General features: G+C 47.1%; 11 protein-coding genes across 11 annotated transcripts; 3 read left to right on the top strand and 8 right to left on the bottom strand.

The window, feature by feature from the left end:
• Nucleotides 1–414: 414 nt before the first annotated feature.
• On the bottom strand, nucleotides 415–1,747 carry N7518_001626 (arsenic resistance protein; the record flags this gene model as incomplete). Its single annotated transcript, XM_057182554.1, has 4 exons — nucleotides 415–1,062; nucleotides 1,127–1,213; nucleotides 1,271–1,413; nucleotides 1,474–1,747. The coding sequence occupies 4 exons, from the start codon at nucleotides 1,745–1,747 to the stop codon at nucleotides 415–417; spliced, it is 1,152 nt and encodes a 383-aa protein (XP_057044004.1).
• A 308-nt stretch (nucleotides 1,748–2,055) lies between these two features.
• On the top strand, nucleotides 2,056–2,615 carry N7518_001625 (putative arsenate reductase (Arc2); the record flags this gene model as incomplete). The annotated part of the gene is made up of 3 exons (XM_057182553.1): nucleotides 2,056–2,208; nucleotides 2,259–2,373; nucleotides 2,437–2,615. The coding sequence occupies 3 exons, from the start codon at nucleotides 2,056–2,058 to the stop codon at nucleotides 2,613–2,615; spliced, it is 447 nt and encodes a 148-aa protein (XP_057044003.1).
• A 585-nt stretch (nucleotides 2,616–3,200) lies between these two features.
• N7518_001624 (uncharacterized protein) lies at nucleotides 3,201–3,443 on the bottom strand (the record flags this gene model as incomplete). The annotated part of the gene is made up of 1 exon (XM_057182552.1): nucleotides 3,201–3,443. The coding sequence occupies one exon, from the start codon at nucleotides 3,441–3,443 to the stop codon at nucleotides 3,201–3,203; it is 243 nt and encodes an 80-aa protein (XP_057044002.1).
• Nucleotides 3,444–4,050: 607 nt separating this feature from the next.
• Nucleotides 4,051–4,722, top strand: N7518_001623 (uncharacterized protein; the record flags this gene model as incomplete). Its single annotated transcript, XM_057182551.1, has 1 exon — nucleotides 4,051–4,722. One exon carries the CDS (start codon nucleotides 4,051–4,053, stop codon nucleotides 4,720–4,722), a length of 672 nt encoding a protein of 223 aa, XP_057044001.1.
• A 53-nt stretch (nucleotides 4,723–4,775) lies between these two features.
• Nucleotides 4,776–6,036, bottom strand: N7518_001622 (uncharacterized protein; the record flags this gene model as incomplete). The annotated part of the gene is made up of 6 exons (XM_057182550.1): nucleotides 4,776–4,909; nucleotides 4,970–5,074; nucleotides 5,130–5,204; nucleotides 5,260–5,386; nucleotides 5,442–5,896; nucleotides 5,961–6,036. The coding sequence occupies 6 exons, from the start codon at nucleotides 6,034–6,036 to the stop codon at nucleotides 4,776–4,778; spliced, it is 972 nt and encodes a 323-aa protein (XP_057044000.1).
• Nucleotides 6,037–7,322: 1,286 nt separating this feature from the next.
• N7518_001621 (uncharacterized protein) lies at nucleotides 7,323–8,309 on the bottom strand (the record flags this gene model as incomplete). Its single annotated transcript, XM_057182549.1, has 1 exon — nucleotides 7,323–8,309. The coding sequence occupies one exon, from the start codon at nucleotides 8,307–8,309 to the stop codon at nucleotides 7,323–7,325; it is 987 nt and encodes a 328-aa protein (XP_057043999.1).
• Nucleotides 8,310–9,446: 1,137 nt separating this feature from the next.
• On the bottom strand, nucleotides 9,447–10,535 carry erg27 (the record flags this gene model as incomplete). Its single annotated transcript, XM_057182548.1, has 1 exon — nucleotides 9,447–10,535. The coding sequence occupies one exon, from the start codon at nucleotides 10,533–10,535 to the stop codon at nucleotides 9,447–9,449; it is 1,089 nt and encodes a 362-aa protein (XP_057043998.1).
• Nucleotides 10,536–12,331: 1,796 nt separating this feature from the next.
• Nucleotides 12,332–14,276, bottom strand: N7518_001619 (endopolyphosphatase; the record flags this gene model as incomplete). Its single annotated transcript, XM_057182547.1, has 2 exons — nucleotides 12,332–14,055; nucleotides 14,114–14,276. 2 exons carry the CDS (start codon nucleotides 14,274–14,276, stop codon nucleotides 12,332–12,334), a joined length of 1,887 nt encoding a protein of 628 aa, XP_057043997.1.
• A 411-nt stretch (nucleotides 14,277–14,687) lies between these two features.
• N7518_001618 (uncharacterized protein) lies at nucleotides 14,688–15,530 on the bottom strand (the record flags this gene model as incomplete). Its single annotated transcript, XM_057182546.1, has 6 exons — nucleotides 14,688–14,819; nucleotides 14,881–14,900; nucleotides 14,983–15,122; nucleotides 15,192–15,328; nucleotides 15,397–15,431; nucleotides 15,497–15,530. The coding sequence occupies 6 exons, from the start codon at nucleotides 15,528–15,530 to the stop codon at nucleotides 14,688–14,690; spliced, it is 498 nt and encodes a 165-aa protein (XP_057043996.1).
• Nucleotides 15,531–17,197: 1,667 nt separating this feature from the next.
• Nucleotides 17,198–17,461, top strand: N7518_001617 (uncharacterized protein; the record flags this gene model as incomplete). The annotated part of the gene is made up of 1 exon (XM_057182545.1): nucleotides 17,198–17,461. The coding sequence occupies one exon, from the start codon at nucleotides 17,198–17,200 to the stop codon at nucleotides 17,459–17,461; it is 264 nt and encodes an 87-aa protein (XP_057043995.1).
• A 700-nt stretch (nucleotides 17,462–18,161) lies between these two features.
• On the bottom strand, nucleotides 18,162–19,394 carry N7518_001616 (uncharacterized protein; the record flags this gene model as incomplete). The annotated part of the gene is made up of 4 exons (XM_057182544.1): nucleotides 18,162–18,549; nucleotides 18,615–18,732; nucleotides 18,792–19,170; nucleotides 19,230–19,394. 4 exons carry the CDS (start codon nucleotides 19,392–19,394, stop codon nucleotides 18,162–18,164), a joined length of 1,050 nt encoding a protein of 349 aa, XP_057043994.1.
• Between the last annotated feature and the right edge of the window lie 942 nt (nucleotides 19,395–20,336).

Below are 20,336 nucleotides of genomic sequence, written 5' to 3'. Positions count from 1 at the left end.
GACTCGAAAGGAACTCATCCAAGAGGTGGTCAACAGTCTCTACCACGCATACTTTGAGATATACTGTCAAGACTTCAAGTAGTACTTGATTATACACCCTGAATCCCTCCGGCGGACTGTTTCCTTCTGTAAAATCACGCTACATTCGAAAGTACAAGAAATCCAATTCCACGCCTTTGGTATTTCATTGGACCACCAATTGACAAGCGCAAGAACACGGAGTTGGGTTTTCTATTGATTGGTGAGTTTTCAAGCTACTAGCAAACGAGCCCGTGATCTTAAAATCGGCAGAATCTGAAGGCTGTGCATGATATTTTCATCTGGTAAGCATACTGCCGATACCATATTGGATTCACTGTCGTCAATGCTCCTAGGAGGTGCGCTATCTCTCCAAACAATTATTGATAGTATATATTAATCATTCCAACTAACTCGTCTAGCTATCAATTTGACAGCATATACCAATCCTAACAGCACAGGAACCTCGATCAGAGGCCCAACAGTCGCAGCAAGAGCCTGGTTACTATCCGCACCAAACATCGCCACTGCAACAGCAATGGCCAATTCAAAATTGTTGCTAGCAGCCGTGAAGCTCTGCACAGTCGCCAGCCTGTATCCGAATCCCAATTTATATGCAACAAGGAGGGTCACAAAGAAGATTATCAGGAAATAAACGATAAGCGGTGCTGCAACTCGGACCACGGATACAATTTGGTGGACCACATGGCGGCCTTGCGAGGCGAATAAGACAAGGATGGTGAATAGCAGGCCGATGAGAGACCAGGGACTGATCCATTTGAGGAAGGTTTCATCGTACCATTTGGCAGAAATTCGTCGGAGCACGAACCGCGTGACGATTGCGGCCCCTAGAGGTATTCCGAGAAACACCGCAACACTTTTGGCAGCTGTTGAATATTCGAATGTGACTGGATCGCCGCTGATGACGCTGATGAAGAACACCCCCATTGGAGCGAAAAGAACCATTTGCAGCACTGAGTTGAGAGCGACGAGGATGGCACAATATTCGCTATCGCCTCCGGCTAGCCCTGTCCAAACTAGTACCTGGAAGAAGCTAGCGGTTAGCATTGTCTCGTTTCCAAGAGCCGTTTGAGTGGTGTCGACTTACCATAGCAATGCATCGTGCTAATCCAACAATGATCAGCCCCTGTCGCAATTCTGGCTCGTCGGGCAAAAAAGCCCAAGCCAAGGCCAACTAGTGGAACCAAGTCAGTGAGAAACTCCGTGTCATGGAAGTGTTGGGATCACGGACCATAAGAAAAGGGGCAATAATCCAGTTCAGGAAAACACTGAAGGCGATCTGGATCCAAATATCTTTCGCTCGCAAAACATGATGCAGGGATTCAAACCGAATCTTGCACAAGATAGGGTACATCATGACCAGAAGACCCACAGCTAGAAATACATATTCAGTTAGCGAAAACTACAAAATCATTGCTGGTTTCTTGTGCGTACCAATGGGGACAGAGACTCCCACAAATTTTCCCCTTTGTAGGGCAGGTCCTGTGCTTGGGACAAAGTTGCCCAGGATGATTCCAATTGCCATGGCAAGAAAAATCCATATTGCCAAGAATCGGTCAAGGATACCGAGACTTGAGAACATGGATTCTTTCTTCTGTGGCTCATCTGGAGAAGAGGTCTCCCGTTGCTTTTCAATGTCGCATGTCTTTATTTGGTCGTTGGGAGGACTGGAGGTGTGTAAACATGTCTGTGGTCGTATTGATGTCATGGCGAGTGACCAAGTTTGTTCGGTTAATGGTTGATAGAAGATATAGTGGTCAGAATTTAAAGATGTAGCATGGAATTTTTGTATTTGTCTAGATGTGTCCATGAATATTTATATTTGTATAGAACTAGATGGTAGTGGTATGTCACTGACGGGCGCTGATTGGCTGAAGTGCCAAGCCGAGGCCAACCAATCAGAATTTGGTAGTGACATTCCTCATAGGCGGTATCCGGGGTATTCTGGCTGCAGAGCCAACCGCCTGAGGAGTGTCAAATCTCTCAAACCTCAAGCTCAGAATTTATCTTGACACAATGTCAGCCGAGCTTCCATGGCATGCTGCATATCCCGCACCAAGGGGCGCGGTACCCTCCATATCACGAGAAGAGCTATTGCAATGGATCCGAGAGGGTAAACAAGCAGGCAAAGACTTTGTACTTGTTGACTTGCGTCGCACGGACTATGAGGTGCGAACTGTCGAAAAAAATGACATCTTCATGCGCTGATGTATCAAAAGGGAGGGACGATCCAAGGCTCTTTGAACTTGCCAGCTCAGAGTTTATACCCCACGATCCCAACATTATATTCTCTTGTGTCGAACAGCAGCGTGAAATATGTGATTTGGTATTGCGGTGAGCTTTACTTGATACATATGATAGCGATATCTTGAAACGCGAATACTGATCTGCATTCAGGGTCATCTGGGGGTCGGGGTACTCGTGCAGCCGGCTGGTTTGCGGATTACCTTGAAGATCAACACGATAAAGAGGTCAAGAGCTTGGTTCTCACGGGGGGCATCAAAGGATGGGCTGCGGCTGGTCCGGAGTATACATCCTTGATGAATGGGTATGATGCCTCTGTTTGGACAAAGTAGAAGCAAGCACTCATTAAATGACATGATGTTTGTCAAGTTTCCATCTTATAAGGGGTCTCGTAACCTGAAGAGCTGATTTACCAAGAAGATTTCTTCGGATACTCGACCACATCGTCCGATTAGGTAAACTTCTTCGGTGTTATCTCTTCGGCGGGATGTGGTCGGCGGGATGTGATATGCACGCCTCGTCTCGAAATAGATATACATGTATGCTGGCCGTTGGTTGAGGCATGGTCCCACGATCCAATTGGATTTAGCATTGTGCATAATGTGCAAGTCACTTTACAGTGCAAGGTGTGTTAAGAAAGTATAATTAAACTTGTACTAATTTAGCGAGGCCCGCCATATCCAAACAGTCTCAGAAAGATCCTCAATATAAATTTCCCCCGATAGTATTCTCTTATGCACACTCTCAAGCTAAATGGGTATCTTTGGAGCTATTGAAGCCCAGGAACACAGTTACTCATTTCTCCAGGCCCCCCAGTGCGCTCTGTGAAGTTGTTCTTCGATATGTCAGTAACATCACCGAGGCAAGACATAGTGAATACCAAGGGTACGCGGACTAGATACCTATGTTCAACCTATTCAATTATTGGCGAGATGAGGGTGCGAATATGTTTCAGAGAGGTTCTTATCAAGGGATGCGCGTCGCGTTTCTTGTTCTTCGGTTGTAGGCTCAACCGGACTTGGAGCAGCGACCTCGCTCAAAGCGCCATATTCATCTCTATCATCGTCCCCAGTATCTGTCTGTCGCTTGCTTTCTGGTTTGGAACCTGAATCTTTCTTACGGCCACAGGTGAATATTCGCTGGAGTTTTGAAAGTGTCATATTATCCAATAAATGAGATCAAGGCGAAAGATGCTGTACAAGTACAATGTAAGAGAAGGGTTTTCAATAGACCAACATCCAAGACCCAGGAGACTATAAATGATTGGCCACTTTGCTACGTCATGACTATGAAGGGGTGGGCAGATTATCGGATACGTTTCCGAGTTGGCCGGAGTGTTAGTTGGGCTGAAATTGTGTCGATGATCTTCAGATTCGAAATGAAGAGGTTCATCGTGTAGTCCGTATGTCGTTGCGATTATCTCGGACCTAACGTGCCGTTGTTCCTAACTCCGACCTTGGCATTCCCGTCTCAACCTTCGGTCTTGTGACTTCACTCCCTCAACTATAGTTGCTTTCGAAGATGACTCTCCAAATTGATCAACCGCCTCTCGAGCAAATAAGTTCAGAAAATTCGATGGACACGTTGGATCCTCTGGCTCGAAGACGACTACAAAATCGCCTCAATCAACGTGCGAGCAGTAAGTGGCACTTCTATTTGCCACCCGGCATTAACTGTGCAGACTAACACCATATACAGGAAAAAGGAAGGCGTTAGAGTATAAAGAGAAAAACAACACGCCAGAAAGGAAATGGGTTCTCTATATCGATGATTCGAACATCTCAAAAAGAGAATGCATCCACAGAAGAAGGAACAAGCCATCAAGTTACTCAATCATCGCCACCTCGCCAAACCGAAGTCTCTTTTTGTTCCCTGAACCCTGCCCAGCATGCTGCGCTTATGAACAAATTCCGTGCAAAAGCTTTGCATATGATAGAGAACCCGGCCCTCCTGCAAAATCCCACCTTTAGCATCACCCAGTACAATATACTTCGAGCTATGTTCATCAACGCCGATCTCATGGGCCTCACATTAGAGCTTCTCAATGAAGACCTCGCGTCGCAGTTCAACCTCACCGGTCCATTAATGTCAGCGCTACATCTCCCAGCAAGCCTGTGTCCATCTCAGAAACAAAAGAAAATCATCCACCACCCCTGGATCGACTTGATTCCAATGGTATCTCTACGGGAGGCCATCTTGACTAGGGCGGACGTAATTGACGAAGATGAATTGTGCGGCGATTTTTACGGATCTTCTCCTTCCCAAGAAGTCGGGCTTCGCGTTTGGGGCGAAGCTTGGGATCCATCTGCTTATGAGGTCTCGGAGACATTGATCAGGAAATTCGGTTGGATGGTAAAGGACTGTCCCGACATCATCAACTCTTCTAACTACTGGAGGAAACAGAGAGGGGAAAAGCCCATCATGTTCAAGATCAAGTGATATTTCAATGTATATATAATAAACACATCGAATTCCTTTCAACTTCGCATCGCTCACAGCGAAAACTTCTCCTGGGTCAGTCTCTCGCTGAGTTCCCACAATTTGGACCAATTGCCTTCGTCGTTGAGGTGCGCATGCAATTCGTCGTCTGCGACTGCGTTCCGGTTGAGGTATGCTCCATTGTAGCCTGGGGGCAGGATTAGTCGAAGACACCATAAGAACGGATTGATGGAGGTGTTCAACTTACCTGCGATGGTAGGGTCGAGCATTCCTGTAATGATGGTAGCGGCTCCCTCTGAGGTAGTGGTCCAAGGGGGCACTTCGAAAGGCTTTCCTTCGATGTCGACCAGGGCTAAGAGATCGTTTAGTGAGGAGCAGAAAATATTCAACAATAGGGCAATCCATACATCCAGCCTTTTTCCATTCTTCGACCTTGTCCAAAAAATCAGGAGGGCAGTATCGTTGCAGACCGGTTTGAACAGCTAAATGATGGTCAGCTAGATCCACTAAATAGTAAGAAGGAGAAACAAGACATACCACCAGGGTCAATACTAAAAACGCGGATCTTCTCGCCCTTCAACTTCTGGCCTAGTCTTTTGGCAAACATGACTCTCGCGGCGTTCGACTGGGCATACGCGACCGTAGGGTCATATGTCCGACCATCCTACAAGGAAACGGAATGTCAACGCGGTTGAATATAACGGGTAAGTAAAACTTACACTAAAGTTGTAGTCATCGAAGTTCATCTTCCCTTGTTTAGCCATGCCCGAGGTCATGATAATCACAGACGAATCGGGCCCCGCAGCACGGATCTTCGGTAGGAGCAACTTGACGAGCAGGAAGTTCGCTAGATAGTTGACTCCAAATTGGCTCTCAAATCCATCTTTTGTCTTGGTGTAAGGCGGGAACATTACTCCAGCCACGCATACAAGGTGATCGATGTGAGGCACATCTGCTAGGTCTCCGACAGCGTTTCGCACGGCGGTCAAGTCACTCAGGTCCAGGTTGAGGAAGCGAGTCTCTACGTTCGGCTTGGATGACTTGATTTTCTCTCTGATGCCTGCCACCTTTGATTCAGCACGGGCACTTAGGATGAGTAGCTTTGGGTCGGCGGTGGAAAGCTGGAGTGCAAGTTCGCCTGCGATGGAGTTGTCGGAAACGCCGGTGATGAGCACTGTGATGAAGGAGCCTCTGTCAGTGCTCTTCTCTTCTTTAGATGAGGGGAATATTTGATTTACCTGTCTTTCCAGCAAGTGCCTTGCCATACTTCTCGAGGACGACCTCGGAGCGGAGGATTTGCTGCTTGTTGGTCATTTTGGATCAAGGTGTTTGGAGATAAAGAACTGAGCAATGGAGAAATCAAAGAAGTCTTGATTGATATATCCTCCACTTGACTAGACACAACAGTCCACTTTATACATTTTCTTTCGGCGATAATGGGATTAAGTGTTTTTGAAAGGCATCGCTAGTATAGTTCAGATTGGCCAATCAAGATCCGGGGAAATCCCCACCCTTACCGTATCGGGTTAGCCCAATGTCATCAAGTATCAGATTGTTTCTTCAATAATTATTCCTAAGCAATTAGATGATAGAACGTAATAGGGATATACTAAGGACTTAAGATGAAACATCCGTTAACTCCTACTACAGTCTTTGCTTTATGCAGGCGAGATTACATGTTAGAACATGTTCAAGTAGGATATTATGATACAATTGCACTTTGATAATCATAGAGTACAGTAAAATATAGAAATATAGCTACACAATGTATTCCCTTTTGAACCGAAATATGTCTAAACTGAGAGAATGTAATCGGTCAAAACGCATAAAGCCGCCTATGGTGCACATGTACGATCTCCCCCTCACTGTACGACGACTTGGAGAAGGGTTGCTCGATTTAGTCATGCTGTCATGCTAACTATTGGACAGGTGGGGAACATCGACTCATATTAAGGACCACTTAGGGGCAACCGTCATAGATTGAGCTAAGGATAAGGGTGAAAATACTCTGTTGAATTTCTCCGTTCCTTGCCTTCTATCGGCAATGACTCGGCGCTCAAACGGAGATGGGTTGCATTGTAGAGAACGCCAGTGGCAAAGGTTTGAAAAAGAAACACAGGCTCTTTATTTATCGTTAGGTTTGTGGGTGTAGATGGGCAAATTAGAATGAAATCCCTATTGGTTTTTTTGGAAGACTTCTTGCGAAACCATGGGAAGAGCGAGAGTGGTTGAACAATCCGCGACAGCCGAAAGATCAGTGTGTGTGGTTCCTGCAAGACCCGAAGAGCCCTTGCTAATAAGAATAATAGCAGAGAGAGATCCCCATATGCCAACGAGTGTATCATAACTGTAGGACTCCCTTGAATTGACTAGATAGCCAACGGACCTGGTGACGGAAGACTAGAGATATAGATTTGTGCCAAGACGAGAGAGAAATGGTAAATGTGATTATTAGATTCCAACAGGAGGCTAAACCAGAGCCACCGGCCCGATTGTCTACACGTATTCAATACAATGCGCCGAGCCAAATAAAACAAGAAAAGGTCATCACACATATCAGCAGAACAGACATGAAAAAGCAGTGCCCAAAACAGCCTGCTCTAGAACCACATGATGCCTGCAACGAGACCGATCACAACGGCCATACAGCTTCCATGGAGCTCATGTGAGTGCCGACCAGCGGCAGCATCGGTGGAATCCTCAGCGCCAACTTTTTGTTGGGGCGGTGCTTGCTCAGATGCGGTGATTAGGTCTTGATTTGAGGCGGCAGCGTTGGGAATCGTGGATTCGGGTATTAATAATTTAGAAGCGCCGTTGATCTGCTCCGCGGGGAATATCGATTTCGCATAATTTGCTCCGTGGAGTCCGACGCGCTTTCCAAAATCAATGGCGACATGGCAGGCCTGCTGGAACATGTCGCGGAGTGAGGCAGGAGGTGGCAACGGTGGCGTCTGAATGCTGTCGGAGGAATTATTATATGACAAGATGTTTGGAAGAGATTCGATGTCGGATGCGGTTGGTAGGGATTCGTTGATGGTGATGGTAGGATCCGGATGCGTCAAGCCCGTAACTAGGCTGCGGTTGGAAAATGAGGCGAGGAATGGGTAGTCGTCTAATTGCTGGATGAAGTAGGTTCTGAATGCGCGGGCTCTGCGACTGAATGAAAATGAGGATTCGCGGGTTGACGATGCAAGTCGACTTTTATTTGCGACAGCGGTCGTTTCGCTGGGCGGGACCACAGCGGCATTTCCAACCCGCGCAGTCACGGGTGGGCGATTACCTCGCGATCGATGTGACGCAGCAAGAACCCATGATTTGAGAGGCTCGTTGGGCGGTGGTGCTTTCGGTGCTAATTCGGTGACACTATCTTGAAGGAGAGGAACATCTGGACAGTCGACTTGGTTAGTTGACTCGGATGAGCTGGGTGGCGGAAAGCGGGACATACGGCGAACTGCGCCGGTGTAGAAGCTGAAGTCCGCAAACTTCGAATGGTAGAGACTCGGTAGTGATGGCACCAATGTGAGAAGCGAAAACACAATGAGGATGAGGAGTGGAAGAGCACCAGGTTTATCCAAGCCAGACCGCATCGTCCCTGCTCCCTGACTCCGTCCAGAAGCTTCGGAGGGGTATTTTGAGGTTCAGACTTCACGAGAATCGAGGAGAAGCAAGAATGACAGTTTCAAGGCCATGGAGGGGACAAGCTCGGGTGTTTCGCGGTTTCAATGCAACGTTCCGTGAGATGCAGTGTTTCTGCAGAGCAACGCGCCGACGCGCAGGGGGGCTGGTCTATCTAGAAGGTGGCCGGGGACGAGATTTAGGAGCTTGAGTATAGAAAAGATGCGAGGAGAGCACAGATGCGGTGGGATTAGGTGGATTCGACGGGGTTAAGAGTCGAATGAAGCACGATAAGGAGCCCTCGGGGTAGGTGGATGCGCTTCCTTGGCTCTTCTCTTTTTTTTCGCACAGAGCCCCGAGTATGACGTCGATGACCGTTTTGTAGAACAACAACAACCTGGACTTATTTGAAATGTGCCGTTTGATCTGAAGTGTACAAAATCCCCCTCTGCCGAAAACGTCGAGGAATGTTTCCCACGTTGGCCGCATTTTGACAGTTTGAGGGTTTCCCTTCCAAGAATGTGGGCCTGAGGCATCACTGTCCCTAGCAACGTGTCGATCACCGAAGAGAAAAACAGGATTCTGCATTAAAACATCCTGGTTGTTCAGTAGTTCATCGACTATTTTATTTATTATTCCCGCTTTAGCCCTCGTGCATAGTGTGATGTGCGCTCTATCGCTCGTGGCAACCGGTGAGTACCGAATGTCGTGACGAAGAACTTCCAGTACTCCAACGAACCATGGCTCCTAACCAGCATATATACATCACTACCTAGGTATATGATAAGCATCGGTGAGCTAACCACTTCATAGGTAGCCAAAGCTGCCGAAGAAGTGGGGGTTATTTCTGGCTATACATAAGTACCCCGATAGATAGTTAGTCAATAGCATAGAGCGCAAAACATGTCATTCCATCGTCAAGTGAATGAAAATCATCACAGCGTAGCGCATATTTACAGGTCTCAAAAAGAAATGCATAATGTTATATACACATATGCTTGGTAAAAGCAAAAGCCAAGAGAAAAAAATAAAAGAAGCGAAACATGCCAAAGACAAGGACAAGAATCGGAGCATCATCTCTTCTTTAATCATGCACATTCCAATCTCCATTAAAACGGATTCACCATAGAAGCATCAGGACCAGCCGGCCGGCTCTCTCCACCACGAACTCCAGAAACAGGAGTAGATTTCGTAACCGGAACTGGCGAAACGGTAGTCGGCACACTAACATGACTAGGCGAGCGACTACTGCGACTGTGTGAGCCACCACCGCGGGAGACACTGCTCCCGGGAGTGCCGGTACTGGAACCAGGCTTCCCGCCGCGTTTGACCATCTTCCCCAGCACGGTGACGATCTCTGCGGCGTCTTCGAAGCTCTCGTCGTCCATGCCTTCTTGGGAATTGTAGACGTCCGCGATGGCCTGTTTTGCGAGGCGGCGGCACGCGATGGGGTCTTGGAGGCAGTCGTATAGATAGGCTGCGTATTCGAGCTTGACGGAGAGACGCAGAGGGTGCGAGCCTGGTAGGAGTTTGTCGGAGAGGGTTGCTGCGTGGTTGAAGCAGGCTGTTGCTGTGGCTGTGTAGTCTAATGGGGGGAGGAGGAAGGAGGAGATGGGTTGGGGTGGCTGAACTGGTTGCAGTACTGGAAGGCCTGGAGGACGGGATGTTGGTGTTGATGCCGCATTGATTTTGGACTTGTAGGGGTGGGAGACGCCGAGGGCGGTTAGGGTATCTGCGCCGTATATGGAGTCATGTTTGAAACGTGTTGGTATGTCGGTGTCGGGAGTGAAAATTGGGCGATTGTGGAATAGGACGAAGATATGGTAGAAGGAAGCGCGGAGTTTGTAGCCGAGCACTTTCAGCTCCACAAACCTGTCTACCATGGGGAGGATGTAGCCCTCCAGTATTAGTAGGCCTTCGCGGGAGAGCCATATAATACGATGGTACAGCTGAAGGGATCTTGTTTCACGTGTTGTGTCGAGTCGCCGCAGCTTGCGGGCTCTAAGAAGTTTTTTTGATAGCATGACGGAGACTCCGAGGACTTTGTATAGCATTGCCGAGAGCAAGGGATTTTCGAGGTCCATGACGGCCGCGAAATTGCCCAGGGCCTTCTGATCCACTTCGGAGGAGGCCATCCATAAAGCCCACGACCCGGAAATTAGGAAGTCTGGATATATAGTGTCAGCCATGTTGGTCATTAGTCTCAAGCAACAGGCGTAAAGGTTCGGGGAAGACCAATTGGCCGAGACTCAATTGCAAAGCTAGGAACCCCTCAACAGATAAATGAATAGGCAAAGACAACGCCAACTTACCGAAAAGCGCGCAAACAGAATTTCAAATAACCAAACGCAGCGACTGAATCATGCTCCAGCCACGCGCGTATCCCCGAGCCGCGGACCAATTGATCTACGAGATCGATCTTGGCGTACAAAAGTCCAAACTATTCCAGCGATGCGCCGGAGCCAAAATACGGAATATCCGAAACCAAAAACAGCAAGTTCCGCGCAAGCTGCAAGGTTCAGCTGGACCGAGGGGGCGGCGATTGTTCAGACCGCGGAGTATATCACAGCCAATGGCTTTCGTTTCTGGGAGCGGGCACCAAATCCAATTGCGACAACCGAGTATATAATGTTTGAATTGTAGTAGGTAGTGCTGTCCGCGCGATCAAATCAATATTTCCTATTTTGATCTAGCGACGGCCGAGTTCTGAATGTCGTATTCACGCGGTGTGGTGGCTGGGAATCCGGCTAGCAACGCAAGGAGCAGGCAATGAGGTGACGGAGCTCGTGGCTGGATTGGAAGTAGAAACGCATCGTGCGGCGGCAAAGTAGGGGGTAGAGTGGGCGAATGCGACGATTTTCAGTGCCGGCGAAGTCTGTGCGGGGAAGGAATTGGGGACTTGTCTCGGGTATGAAGCTACTAGCCCGGGCGGCTCGAGCTAGAAGTGCTGGGGGGTTAGTGTTATTAATGTAGATGTTCGGGCTACCTGTAGGGAGTCAAGCCCGTGGATTAAAAGAGAATTAGGAATTGAAAGATATTCGCAGACTGCAAAAATGCAAGGTCATGCTAGCTGCGTGGTTTCCCCTGATATGACGAAGAGATCGGGTTGGACTCGGGATAGGTGTATGGAGTATTGTATAGTAATGGTTACTAGTCTGTCTTGAAGTCCCACAATCAGAACAGAATTGTACAGAATTGTACAGAATTCATTGGCATAGATGTGCTACGAGTGGAGGTAATGGACTATTTGTATAAAGCAGACTCAGTAGGGTGCAATTGCAGTGCCCAGTGGCAACTTCTCTCACTCTAGTATATTAAATGCTGTGCTGTCCTGCACTAGTCTGAGTTTCGTGATGTCAATTGATCCTGTTAACTCCCTAGTAATGCCAGGTTTGCTACGTGGCAGCGGCTCAAGGCGAGAAACAATTAGGGCACCATCGCAGATCGGCTGGGCACTGCCTGGCTAAATAGGTGCCCAAGTCCTCGGGCCAGATTACTTTGAATGTACCTGGGCATGGAAACCTTAGCACGGACTGCCACGCTGGCAGTGGCTGTGATTGTGTGTATTGGTATTATTAGTGTAGTTGTGATACTATCTGATGTGATGGAAGTGAGGATTGTAGTGTTCATTGTACGACCTTGGACATCCATTGATCTACATTCAACATAGAAGAATAATACATCATTTATATACTACAGCTCTGCAACTTACGTTGTGTTCCCAAATTACCGTATCTGAGCTGTTACACCGCCAGAATGATGCCCCTGTTGATCGCCCAATTAGACCAATCCATTGTATGGCTGTACAGTACGTTGCAGATAAATGCAAAACTTGGTAATTTAAGGATTTTTTCATTTGACTGTAATTTTTACGCCTGTTTTCCATATCCAACGACGGCCTTGTACATATTAGTCTCCACTATAAGCCTGGGATGCAAGCTATGTATCGTGCATGCAAAAGTAACCAAAGAAAAAATGCTAAAACAAAATCGCCCTATTCATCTAGGTCATCGACTGGGAATCCAACAAATGCGCGCCTCAAGAAAACCCGCCAGATATCGTTCGCTGGCTTCTTTTGCTTGCCAGCCGACTCGGCGCCTTGGCTATTGGCATCGCTGGTGTGCTTTTCTTCAACTCCTTCCTCGGCAATTCTAGCTGCGAGTTGGAAGAAGCTGCGTACTGTAAGGTCTTTCATTTGATACACGTCATCATTTGTGGTGTACTCGATCTCGTAGTCAAGACGATGATCGTGGCCTCGTTTGCCTGCCGCGATCTGTTCGTGGATTTTTGTTAGGTTTGAGTAATATTGAGTGTAGGCAAGCATCGTAAACGCCTGGTTCGAGTATGCCGGACCGGGAGGGGCAGTTGGCGATGGGGGCTCGGGGACTTTGAAATTGGGTTTCTTTTTCTTGTCCTTGCCCTTTTTCTTCTTCTTCTTCTGAATTTCGGGGGGGATTACAGAGTCGTTGCTGGTTTCCGGTGGATTAACTGCAGTATGATCCAGTTCAACCGCTGTATCGTCAACCTCACGTCCGAACATCTCCACACCATGTGTGACAACGTCCAGTCCCGTGGTGTTGTAGTCGATCACGCGCAGACTGGGGAAGAAATTCGGGACCAAACTGGGAGACACTAGCGATACGCTGTATCGTTCTGCCCACGGGCCTCCAATCTTGTCCAAGAACTTCTGCTTCTTCTTCTTCTTTTTACCCTTCTTGTTTGTTCCAACCTCCGGGGAGATATCTCCCAAATTCGATATGGAGTCAAGCTCCTCGAAAATGTCCGACGGAGGAGATGGCAATGAGGACCATTGGTTTCGGAGCGATTGAAGGTAGTCGGTCTTTGAGCTGATCGACAGCTTCCCATTGACATTTGAATCAATGTCGACCTTGTTGCTATCCTGGAGCATGAAGTGGTCGATGTTCATATGGCCGTAAAAGCTGCCGACAACAATGTCACGGTACTGGTGCATCCAGAGCGTGTATTTTTGCCAGCATGTTTCATCCCAGTTCTTTTTCTCGCTCGACCGGGCCGGGGGGACATGGCCCATGAGGATCGCTTTCATATTGCGACTGCGCAGAATTTTCAATTGCACTCGCAACCACTCCATGTGCTCGTATCCAGGTTCTGACTTGGCGTTGCATCCATCCACCGCGCTGTTAGAATCGAAGAAGTACATGGTGTTTAGGCTGATGACCGCTAGCCGACCGGGGATCACCTCCGTGGTGAACCAACCGCCCTCGACGAATGTGTGACGCTGATCTTCTGGGATGAACTGGTCCCATATCTCTGCAAATCGCTTTGTCCACTTGTTCGGGCCCTTGTTGAAGATGTTGTGGGGCATGATATCGTTATTACCGAATGTCGGGATCACAGGGATCGACATTTTAGGCACGCCATTCGAGGTCCCACTAACCCCTTCCTCACCGAAAATGCTAATCCATTTTTGCGACAGGAAGGCATTCAAATCCAGAATCTCATCTGCCGTGCGAGGGAGCTTCTCGTCATTGTCGTGTCGGACAGAATCACCGGTCCAAATCACGAAATCAATCTCATCTTTCAAGTTTTCTTCGATCCAGCGATATGTCTCATTCACAAGCGATAAAGCCGAATCGCAATCTGTGCCCTCGGCTCCAAAATACCCCGCGGGGCCCTTACCACGGTGGCACGAGCGATCGATCGAGGTTCCGGGCTTATAGAGGCGGTCGGGATGAAAATCTGTTGGTCAGCATGAGGTTACACAACAGAGAAATCAGCGTAGAGAACTGTCTCCTACCAGTTATATGCAAGAATCGTCCGCGTACAGGTTTGCGCAAACCCTCCGCCAGCTGCCCACTAGGCAGTTCCGTTGGACTGAGACGGCCCAACGGCTGTTGTCCCAAGGGGCTGGCGGAGATGGCGTCGGCAAAGAGGCCCAGCAGCAAGAAAATTGACTGCATGAGTCCTCTACACCAACTGGTACACCAAGAGAGAAATGTGGGTGAAGTTCAGGACCTCGGAATATTTTGGGTTAAGATCTTATCTGCACGGTCACGTCACTGGGCGGGCGCGGTAGCCGAACCCCAACTCACACGCGTAACCAATCAGAGGCCGGTGGTCAATTTGGGGAGGGAAGTGAAGAGTTGATAAATGGTCTTTAGTATTTACTGCGAACTCAGTATAAAATTAGACATTTAGAGTTAATCTGATATCCAGGACAGCCAATGACTTCATCACGTGCCAATGGCCCTTGAGGGGACCTTGGGAGTTCAGGTAGAAACTTTCCATGGCCAGATCCCTCGCTGTACATAAGAAGTCCTTTCTATTTGATTGGTGCAAAGTGATAGGCCCGACGTGTCTACTTCGTACTATTATTCCCAGTAGTATTCTTCGTTCACAGTGTATGTGATGTACACGCGACCGTCTTGTCCGACAAAGATCTCCCCTTCTCCAACGAAGATCCTTTCCTCGAGTGTCATGGCCACGTACCGCCAATCGTTGGTCTAGAATCATCCATCAAATCAGCGCTATGTAGGACATTTCTTATAGATGCTTTCGGCTTACCGCGAAGGAAAAACGGGCCGCTGTAGATACCGAAAGTTAGCCGTGAGCCTCGATATATATATGTAACATGGAAAGATATACAGCTGATGGTTCCCCTTCAACCTTGTAGCGCAGCATGAATGGCGTCCGCAGTGACTATCAGATGACCACGGATGTAATGTGAATCAACTACCGATATGTAAATAGGTGAACAGGCCAAATGATATTTGTTGAAGTTATGGCTCACGCCGTTGTCTGGAGTCCTGGAGATAAAAGCGATCAGCAAAAGTCTGGCGCTCCGGGCCCTCCTAGACATGTGTACTTTAACATACATGAGCTGGACTGTTGCGTCAAGGAATGTCTCCTCATTGAGTACAACATGAACGTATGGGCTGTCGACATTGATGGCAGTTGCAGTCACAACCGGGACAAACTCGGGAAATGTCTCTATCCTAGCTCGGGTGCCGGGCTATTCAGATAGGCAGGAATGTTAGTAAAATGAGGGTCATTCGGGATGAGAGATGCTTGGTGATTTACTACTGCGACGAACCCTTCGAAATATTCAGTGCCCGCTATAAAGCGGCAAACCCGTCAGTGAACCAGTGACATTGGACAAAGTGCTACAGATATGACCTACCAGTTTCGAGTTGGCCGAGTATATTCGCCTGCATGATTCTCTGATTAGTGACGGTCCACATGTTTATTGATATTAGATCCACACTTAGAAGACAAAGGCTCGTCCAAGAATTGGCAGTTCCATGATATGATGGCGAGAGACTTAGAAGTCTGGAAGAATGGAAAAGGAAGAAAGTAAAATGAGAAAGGACGAGTGGCAGAGGGTAGAGAGGGAAAGTGCACATCCATCCAACAAGCAGAAGGTCGTCTAAACAAACGCACATCCCACGCTCGCCAAGGAGAGACTTTTCTGACCTTTTGACATCGGTTCCTCTGTGAATTATCGAGGCTTATACAAGCATCATGGTCTTCACTTTACGTGATATATAAAGTGATTAATCCCTACGGTTATGAAAGGCATATAATCCCGGACCCTAGCCACCTAGGCAGTATTATGAGTTATCTTTCAACTTTATATAAGAATAATATAAGAGATATCTCACTTCAAAAGAGGGGAGATTTGAATATATAAAGCCTTAGACAGCCTGAGCTATCCAAGTCATTGTGGTAGTCTCATTGATAGACGTAGGTAGCATCTATGCCCAGAAGCAAAATGGAGTTATCAACGGATTTCAAAGATAGAGATCACTTGCAGCTATGTACTGATGTATGTAGCTTCATAGATGCGACCATATGCTTGCGCCTCCTGGCTCCAGCTTGACCCAGGGCGGCCAGAATGGCTATGTTGCATGCTTTATATATATGTGTGGAAGCAAAAAGGATTGGCCGACAAATCTTCCAGGACACAGAGGACCTACGGCCAGCTATATAGTATAGCTTTATAGAGGACAAAGAGGGTTACCAAATAGGAAGTCGACAAAGCATTCATAAACAGACAAAGGCATAACAAACTGCACCAGTAAGCAGTAAGCACTCTAGCGCAGGATATGAAACAACTGTAAGGAGAGTGCAAGCTAGTTAACTATATAGGATGAGCTTCTTGATTGATAACAAGCATAAGAAACACATAATATTGGTAGTGTCGAACTTCAGTCGTGTACATTTGCTGACTCATATCAACTGCCCGGGTGGTCTAGTGGGTAAGAAACTCTCCAGCTCCACACAGTTAGTTCCTTTAACTAACAAATCTTCAGTATGATTCGCGCTTAGGGTTCACCCAAAGCATTAATGCGCGAGGTCCCCGGTTCGATCCCGGGCTCGGGCCCATTCTTTTTTTTTTTCTTCCTTATTGAAGGAATCTAATATGGAAATGCTAAAAGCGTCATGCGAAATGTCATTTTGGTTAGATATCAAGGATATGTGAGGGCCGCGAAAGTTCTGCGGATCGGCCGATAATATCAACCACACCCTTGTTTTTGTTTTTGCTAATTTAGGTTGAAGAACAATAAGTATACATAGATCCCGCACAAATATCCTAAAATCCGAAATCAACACAAAAGAAAAGAGATAAAAAAAACAAGGTGCAAATCCAAGGATGAAAAGAGGGAGAAATCGATAACTAACGTCCATGAACCGGGCATACATGATGATGATGATCATGTCCTGGTCCATAGTCTTCCTCACGCTTATGTTCATAACAATTCATATAATGATCGAAAATTCCCTCTGCGAGCAGTCCCCTGCGCTCAAGTCTAAGCATCAGGTAACAAGCCCAGAGTTGGCAGCTCTGTAGTGGAACCTCTCTAGCCTCTGCTTCGACAGTATGGATGTTGTCTCGATGAATTTCACCGAGCAAGTGTGTGGATTCGACCGACCAGCTATCAAATCTCTTGTTATATTCGATCTCCAAGTTACGATTCCCCATGTAGCCAGTGCTGTGGAGTCGAGTGCAAGACTGAGAATGTGGATGCCTCGTAACGAGCATCCAATGGATGACACCCCCCTGCGGCTTGCAAATTTGAAGATGGAGTTCATAGTGACGACCGTGATCGTGTCGTCGGTCACGAGGTGTGCTGTGACCCTGTGAACGTATAGTTGGTCCTCGACTAGGCATGGTTACAATATGAAAGGTTGCTAGGGGCTGATATCTGTAAAAAGGTGTGAGTATAACGAGTATATTGACGATGTTTTTGAGTGGAAAGATTGTTTGCTGTGATGATCGAGTTAATTCTGAGCGAGGACTCGATCGTTCTTATAGATATTCCTCGAGTTCATTGACTCGTGGGTTATACAATGGGCTAATAAAAATCCTTTATTAAACACAGATTAACAAAGTCTTTGTTGCCTGGATGCCTTTACAAACAATTAGTCTTTATTAATCTAATTGTCCTACAAAGACTTTCTATAATTTCTTTCACTAGCCTAAGATAGCTAGCGTTATGTCTCCTATATTAGATGACATCGTGTCTTCTTTGTTAAAAGGGTAAAGGGTTGAAAGAATATTGTTCATGTGTCATGGAAACAAGTAAAAATAGTCGTCAATATACCTAATTCAAGTCAAGCTTTCAATTCCCAGAGCGGGGTAGGTGAGGCTGAGATGAGATACGATGACATTCACGGCTTGGCATCAGATGGATAGCTGGTCCTTGAAGGGTTTGTCGACAGCATTTCTGACTATGTCGTAGGATCTCTCTGTGCTTATTCACATTATCTATCTTATGGCAGGTACATGTGCTCTTACTGCATTAAACTTCTGGGTATCTATTATAGTACTTCGCATAGGATATTTATACATAGACATGTACCGACTTCTTCGAGTCCCTCATCTCGTGTACTTCGTCAAACTCATTATTATTCCCCTCCAGAATATCATCCGTGCTAGAATTATCCGGATTAGGTATCAACGACTTTGGTGTCAACCTCCGGGATCTAGGCGTGGGCAAAGAGTTTCCTGGATATGAGGAACTCAACTCGTATGCGCTCCGTCCACTTCCCGTTGTTCCTCGGCCGGATCGTAATAGGGATCTGATGCAAGGTATCGATGCCGTTATGATGACTATGTAGGCTTCGATGAATAGCCAGCGATCGTAGTTGACGGTTGCGACAGTTGGGTCGTCGTCTGCGTGCGCGAAGACTTGGGTTTGCACTGCTTTCATAACGGAGGCTGCCATTGCACTAGATCCAAAATAACTCCGTTAGCTGGTATATCCCTTGAAATGAAGTAGCGATTAGGGACTCACAAAATGCCTAATCCGAGGAGTGTGACCAAGCCCAACTTGACCCTTAACTTCAAATTCAAATTCCAGAATACGTATGTTGAAAAAACTGCCAGGTAAAGGTCTGTGGCTGAATTAAACGCTGTTGAAGCAGATTATTAGTCTCAGATGTAGACCAGGGCAATGAATGGAAGCTCGTACAGCCCTGATAGTACCCGTAGTATGCTTGGACGCGGTAATCCCAGCATTTGTCTTTCCCATTCTGCGTCCAGATAGCAGAACCATGTCCAGGACATTGGACAAATAGAATGATAATCAACATCACGTTAGTCACGATTTGTAACCCAACTATGACCCACAGTATCACTCTGTGGGATCTCCTGGTGCCCAGTAGCTGAATGACAAAGACAATGAAGGAAATGCGACCCAAAGTACCGCCAGCAATGCCGAATGTCTGTGTCAAATAGTCGTACATGATGACTTTTGGAACGGCTGTGGTTGTGTTAAGGTCCCAAACATGGCGACCGAAGCCATATTTGATGCCCACGGTAATCAGAGCTGATCCGACTATAGTAAGACACTGCCAGGGGACAGGTCAGTTTTGATCTTCCAAAACAATTACGCGACACGTGGACTAACCAATGCCGACACCATAAGAATGTCATCCCAGCCAATCTTCCGGATCTTTATTTTCGCAATCACCCTCAAGACGACTATGAGAATGGCGATCCCCGTGAGCGCCCAAATGTCTCTCAGGAGCCTTGGGCCGTAGTCGTCGATGTCGCCTCGAACTGAGAGAGACATGTCGCTCGGTCGATAGCATGGAATTTCCCACAAAAAAACAGAAAGGATGCGAGAGGCATATCTACAGGTAGACATCGATACATTGAATTCCAAATATGCCCGATGTCAACCGGCTATATTAGCCTTTTATCATATCTATACTTTATCAAAATAACAAATCTCATCGGAGATGTCCATGTGGCCAACCCCAGGCTCTTGACCCTTGTCAAACCTTTCAACTGTAACTTAGATAGCCTTGGAAAGTATAAAGCTGAGGACGTCCGTCGGAGGTCTCCGCTTGAAAAAGATAAGATATGGCCTTGACCTATGAAATCTCGCAATATCCCAAAATTAAAAATTTAGGAACGAGCCTGGTAAGCTATAGGGCACGTCTCATTTAAACCGAACCACGTAAATTCAAAAACCTCGGCAATTCAGATGAATCTATGCTTCCAAATTGATTATATGCTTCGAGAATACCGTAGTTAAGAGTGCCAAGCCTCCCTATTTAGGCCTAGTCCCATTTTAAAGTAGTTCTTCGGGTCTACCGCCCACGCGACCACGTTATTTCTATCGATTCTATTGGCTCAGCCCTCTCTATCCCGCCTTTTCAGGTGGAAATCTGCCGGACTAAAACACCCATTACATAATGCAAAATCAGACCTTACATAACAACCCCACCGGGGCAAAGCTCGGACCCCTCACTGTAATTTCGAGAACCCTAAGGTTTTGATGACGTGTGCTAATTAATCTACGCGAGGGATTCGAACAGCGGCTCTCGCGATCCGCATTTCACATGCCAGACGCCGTTTCAAGGTTTGTTTGCTCGCTTAGCGATAGCAGTTCGCGATACGGAGAGGTCGACGGTTTGAGTTGTTTGCCAAGGTGGGGCTGCCTTCATCTCATCTCTTCGGATATCCCCCACGTCTCTCCTCTCATTTGCTCCCATCTCCAGTACATACT

Source organism: Penicillium psychrosexuale (genome assembly GCF_028828465.1).
Source record: "Penicillium psychrosexuale strain IBT 29551 chromosome Unknown utg000002l, whole genome shotgun sequence".
Lineage (NCBI taxonomy): Eukaryota > Fungi > Ascomycota > Eurotiomycetes > Eurotiales > Aspergillaceae > Penicillium > Penicillium psychrosexuale.
The sequence above is the reverse complement of the archived record's forward strand: the minus strand, read 5'-3'. Positions and strand labels throughout refer to the sequence as shown.